Here is a 5,929-nt window from a genome sequence, read left to right on the forward strand (position 1 = left end):
TGACTTTCACGGATGTGCAGCCTCTGCTTTTCCCTGCATTTGCCGAGCTTGGGGACGTGATTTCTTCCCGCACGTGCTGTCCCTAGGTCTCTGCGGTCTCTTTCCGGCAGTCCCGTTTCCTGTCTGCTGCTGGTCAGTACAGGGCCTCCAGCAGCCCTGTGGGGATCGGGTCCTTGCTTTCCTCCCTGCGGTGGCCTCTTCCCCACCCAGAATGGCCTCACTGCAGCTTCCTTCTAGTTCAGGGATCGTTTCAGACTGCCCTTAAGGTCCAGGTGGGAACGGTGCCGTTTGTGCTGAGGGCTGACCACTGTACAGCATTCGTCTCTGTGGAAATTGCACAGGTGAACTTCACCAGGTGAATGTGCACACTGCAGTTGCCCTGTCATCAGAGTCAGCCCACCTGTCTCCGCCTCGGCTGCCCCTGCTCTCCTTCCTCCTACCCTCCCCTTGCCTCCCCCTCCCTTGTCTTCTTCCTGTCCCTCCCTCCCACTTTCCTTCCAGCTCTCTTTGTCTTCGTCTCCCTCCTCTCCCTCACTAATGCCTCCCCCTGTCTCCGCCTGTCTTCCTTGTAATAGGTGCCCCTCTGTCTCTTCTTGTCTTGCTCCTCCTCCCTGTCTCTCCCGCCAGTCTCCCTGTGACTCTCCCTCTCCAGGCCGGTCTTCCCCCCCACTCGTCCTTCCTTCATCTGCTTGCATGTGTGTCTCTCTCTCTCCCTCTATATCTCTGTCTCCCTGCGTGTCTGTTTCTCGCTGTCTCTCTCAGTGGACATTCTGTGTCTGGGTGCACGCTTCTTCAGAATTCTCGTTGGCACCTGGGAAACGTGGAGGGAACTCGTCTGCTTTCGTGTGTACTAGTGACAGCAGGCACGGGGCTTTCTCAGAGACAGACACAGACAAGTTTGTAATTCTCGGTGAGGGGCCCCTAAGCGCCCTGCTTGGAGTCGTCCTCCTTTTAGTGGAAGGTTAGATTTCCGGACCGGAGGAAACTGCTAAATCCTACTACCCCATCTCCCTGGTGCTCTGTACGGAGATCAGCAGGGCACCAGTGGCAGATGGGGCTCTGGGGGTTGTTGTTTGCTCTGAATTGCAGTGCAGTGAATTCTGCTGAGCTGCTTTCTTGCAAGGACACGGCCGTGGGGTATGTCTAGGGTGGGTGTCACTGGTTCTGGGTGGGCGCCCACCTTACCGCCGCCCTCAGCCTGATGGCCAAGGAGGAGAAACCGTGCGGACGGGCATGTGGCGCCGGTAGGCGCGACACCTAAGGACTTCTCCAGGCCTTGCCCCAGCTTCATGAAACAGGGGCAAGGGGACGGAGCAGACAGTGGCTCACGCTGCGGACGTTCCTGTGCTGAGTGCTCTGGTGCCCGTAGTGAGGCCTCTGGGGAAAGGGTGTACAAGCGAACACAGACTGTGTGACACCGGGGACCTCGCGAGTCAGGCCTGGAAGGTGACAGCGCTGAAGAGGACATGCGGCAAAACGGGGTCCACGCTGGCGGCTGGGCCCTTGCTCCAGAGCCCGGACCGGCCGCTGGCGTGCGCTAGCCGGCGGCCAACACCCTGCCCTGCTGTCGTGCAACTGATTGCTCCGCCAACCTGGCCAGCGGGCCTGACCTGCCCTGGAACCACTTCGCCCGCAGGCCGCATGCGCACACTCCTCACTGCCTCTGTCTAGGCCCCGCCTCCACGGCAGCCGCGGCCAATGCGGAGTCGTCAAATCCCAGAGCCTGTGCGCCTGCGCCCAACTTGGGCGGGCTGAGGCGGGAGGCAACAGGGAGCCAACCGCCTTGAGGGCAAGGCTCTCTCCACCTGCTGCCATTTCCCTGTCCTTGTCCTGAGGCTGCCCTAGCTACACTGGGGCCGGGGCCGAGCGTCATGGCCAGCGTGTCGCGGTCCGGAAAAAGCGGTGATTCCCGTCGACCCAGGGCCCTGATCGTCCTGGATGAGAAAGGTCGAGAGTCCCGGGCCCGCGGGAATGCAGGGGCGCTGGAGGGCGTGGGCTGGCCGCAGTCCCCAGGTTCAGGGGTGCAGGAAGCCCAGGCCGGGTGTGAGATACAGGGGGCAAGCCCAGCGGAGGAATTGGTGGTGATATTGGATGACGGAATGGTGGCGGCTGAGGTGGTGATCGGGGTGGAGGAAGAGGACGGGGAGGCGACCGAGGAAGAGGTGGCTGGAGAGGAGAATTCTGAGGGAGCCAAGCCAGAAGCAGAGGACATGCGCGAGCAGGAGGAGGTGGAGGAGGGGAGACAGCAGCTGGAGGAGATTCCGGAGCAAGAGGAGAAGCCCGAGGCAGATGCAGAGGCGGAGGAGGGGCCCCAGCTCTCACAGGAGCCGCAGCAGCAGGAGCCAGTGCTGTGTCCTGCCTCAGCCCAGGACCCGCTGGCAGCGCTGGAGCGTCTTCAGCTGGAGATCAGCGCTGGGAATGCCCAAGATTCCAGGGCCTTATGGCGGCTGAAGCGCAGGATTCTTCGGAGGCGGATTTCTTACCTGGATCAGAGAAGGGCCATCATCGAGCACATCCCTGGCTTCTGGGCCCAGGCGGTATCCTTCCTTGTGCTGGTGGGTGATGGCGGGGGTGTTGTGCAGGAGGGCTGGGCCCTGAGAGCAGGGTGCCTCAGGGCGATGGCCCCCAGGGAGGAGAGCTGGGCAGTGGTCCCTGGCCCTGGGTTGGTGCGGTCTGGGATCCAATGTAAGGCCTTGGACAGGGGCGGTTGTTGGGGATGGGGGGACTTGGGGACTTGGACCTGCTTCCTCTAGGTGTCCGCCAGCGTTGGCCTGCAGGCTGCTCTCACACGTTATTTGTGGGCGTGAGGCATGTGTCCCCATGCTACCAGAGCTAGGGTAGCACAGAGCAGCCTTCACTCAGAGCAGATAAGGCAAGGAAACGTTTCGCTGCCAAATGGGAGAGTGACACAGGCCGCACACCCACCTTCACATTCACAGGCTGTGCACGTTTTCTAGCAGTTCCGTCAAAAGAGAGCATTTCAGACACACACTCATGGCCTTTAGTGGAACCATGCCACCCCCCTGATCCAGACAGGAGGACGACTCAGACCTACTCCGAGCGGGGTACAATCTGCCTCCACAGACCCACCCACCCACCCACACACACCCACACACACACACACACACACACACACACACACACACACACACACACACACACACACAGGACTCTCTCCTGGTATCTCCACCCCTGCTTCCCTCTCTGTCCTCAGGCTCCGGCTGGGTCCCACCCATGTCTTTCTCTCCTGACTGGCTGTGTCACTGTGTCTACTTTCTTTTCCCTCCTCTGCCCTCCTTGTCCGTGCTTCTCGATCTCTTTCTCCCTCCCACACCCTCCGTTTGCATCGTTAGTGTGCAGTCGGTTTCTTGTAAGCCGTGTTATTCCTTCTGGACTCAGAAGGCCGGTGACAACATTGGTCTTCACGGGAATATGCCAAAACACCCAGCCGTGAGGAGGGGTCAGAGCACATGCCGACATCACAAGCTATGATGGGCTGCTGGCAACCCACACAGGTCAGGGATATGAAGGAACTGTGAGGAGTCCAGGCAGCGGAGTCTCTCCCTGCTGTGTGCAGACAGCGTGGGAGGTACAGGAAGCCAACGGACAGCGCAGTGTCGATGGGGTCTGATGCATTTGCAGAGGCTGAGGAGTGTGGGGGCTAGTGTTTCCTGGTCTTTCTGCACATGCCATGATCTAGTCCCTTGCTCTTAGCCTGGGAGGGTTGTGGTTGTGGGCCGTGTCTGATTCCACAGCATCTGAAGGCACAGCTCCTTGACCCAGCACAGATTCTGAATCACCCCCAGTTGTCGGCCTTGAACGGTGCCCAGGACAAAGACGTGCTCAGCTACGTGGTCAACTTAGAGGTCAGACCGGGGAGGCTGTGGCTGGGGGCCGTCCCGTCGGGTGTGGGATTTGGGCAGGAGAGGGTGAGGCAAAGGTGCTCACCCTCACAGCCAGGCAAGGAGGTCAGGACCCCGAGGGAGGACACTTGCCCTTCCTGTCCCGTTGCTCACGGCAGGTGGAGGAAGTGGGCCATCCCAAGTACCGCTGCAGAGTGATGTTTTTCTTTGGGGACAACCCGTACTTCTGGAACCCAGTGATCATTAAGGAGTATCAGCTTAGCTTTGCTGGTAGAGTGTGGGTCCCATGGTGGTGCTGGGCAGGGGGATGATGAGCATGAATCAGGGGCAGGAGGGAGGGGTGGGTGGAGAGGAGGCCGTCTGGTTGCTCCTCAAATCCTCTCTTCCTTTAGGCTACAGGGCAATTCGTTCCACTCCAGTCCAGTGGTTTTGGGATTATGAACGTGGAGCTCCCAGTCGCAGGCATGACCCCACCAGGCTTAACTTGTTGAATTGGCTGTGTGAGCATAGCTGCCCAGGGACGAACAGGTTTGCCGAGGTGGGGCCCCTGAGGCCTTCGTCAGCAGTGGGATGTGGGTGGCCCCCGGCCAGAGAGGAGAGTGGGCTATGCCCAATGTGGCGCCGGCCTGTGTCCCCTACCAGATCATCATCGAGGACCTGTGGCCCAATCCCCTGCAGTACTACCTGTGGGAGGAAGGGACCAGAGGACAATGACCTGACGTGCGCACGTGTCGGTGAGAACCCCAGTATGCAGTGTGTTGACACATGTGTTGTATGGGCAAGGAACGTGGGCCAGACATTGGCTTGGAAATGGAAGGTCCGCCGAGACTGGGACCCAGGTAGCATGGGGAGCGGGTGGGAGGATGACAAGGGACCTGCAGGGACTCAGCTGCAAACACACAGTGGGTCGATGCCTGCAAACCAAATGCAGTTGTGCTGTGGGCTGGGGCTTTGGAGGGCCACTCGGGAGGAGCAATGCTTCTCCACCACAGATGCTCCCCGTGGATGTCCGCCCTCTCCCGGGCTTCCCCCTGCTCCTTCAGTCTGGATTTGCCTGCCAGTCTTTGGGACTGGAGCTGCCGTGTCCCCAGGCGCCACTGTGGTGAGAATCTCGCACTTCCTTCCATGTGCCCCACCACGCCATGTCCTCCCGCAACCTGACAGCCATTCTTAGAACTAGCCCAAGGCCATTGGGGGCTGGAAAGGAATCCCTGGGTGACAAAGCAAGAGGGATCCCAAAAGGGCGAGGCAAAAGAGTGGCACCATCTGGGATGTATTTGAAAATATCCCATATCACTCTTGGTGTCTGTTGTGTGGGGGTGCGTGTGTGTGCATGTACGCGAATGTGTCTGCGTGTGCCCATATGCATCAGGGGCTCTGCATCTGTGTGGACGTGAAAGGCACAGAACTTCTATGTTTGCCCATCAGGAACAATGGAGGACGCGACCAGTGCTGGAAGAGATGGGTGGATGCGTCTCCTGTCTTCTACGAGCCCCGGAGACAATTGGGGAAGTGATCACATGTGGCAGCCTTGAAGAGTTGCCACGATGTTTATGCGGACACATACAGGAAGCTAAAAACCCTTCTGTTTCTGTGTGTGTGTGTGTGTGTGTGTGTGTGTGTGTCTGTGTGTGTGTGTCTGTGTGTCTGTGTGTGTGTGTGTGTGTGTGTGTGTGTGTGTGTGTGTGTGTGTGTGTGTGTGTGTGTTATGGGGGACCCGAGGAGGGACGACGAGGACGGAACCTGAGTGTGACTGTCCTAGCCGCTGCCAGGGTGATTCTGTGTGTGCAGGAGAGGTGCAGTACCAGTGTGGGGCAGGTGTTGCCATGTGCACAGAGGCCTGCCTTCCTGGGCAGGCAGAGTCTGCAAGGAGGAGGAGGAAGAGACAGACCTGTTATGTGGAGACTTGTTGTATAGGCCAGAGCCGAAAGGCAGGGAAGGGGATTGCACAGCGGGAGCAAATTGGTCCATTGGGTCCTGGTACAGTGTGGCCAGGACTTGGGGAATTTCAGCCAGGACCCTTGCTCCCAGAGGGGTGTCGTCTCCTTGGTGAGAGAGAATCCAGT

At 59.3% G+C, this 5,929-nt stretch overlaps 1 protein-coding gene across 1 annotated transcript; it reads left to right on the forward strand.

The window, feature by feature from the left end:
* The first annotated feature begins 1,150 nt into the window (after positions 1-1,150).
* On the forward strand, positions 1,151-5,537 carry LOC124525808 (testis-specific Y-encoded protein 1-like). The gene is made up of 6 exons (XM_047098390.1): positions 1,151-2,537; positions 3,789-3,866; positions 4,022-4,133; positions 4,256-4,401; positions 4,506-4,597; positions 5,292-5,537. Exons 1-5 carry the CDS (start codon positions 1,872-1,874, stop codon positions 4,575-4,577), a joined length of 1,074 nt encoding a protein of 357 aa, XP_046954346.1. The 5' UTR covers positions 1,151-1,871; the 3' UTR covers positions 4,578-4,597; positions 5,292-5,537.
* Positions 5,538-5,929: the final 392 nt, after the last annotated feature.

The sequence above is a fragment of the Lynx rufus genome, unplaced genomic scaffold (assembly GCF_022079265.1).
Source record: "Lynx rufus isolate CCGP_SWC_20201006 ecotype Redwood Valley unplaced genomic scaffold, mLynRuf1.p SCAF_48, whole genome shotgun sequence".
Taxonomy (NCBI): domain Eukaryota; kingdom Metazoa; phylum Chordata; class Mammalia; order Carnivora; family Felidae; genus Lynx; species Lynx rufus.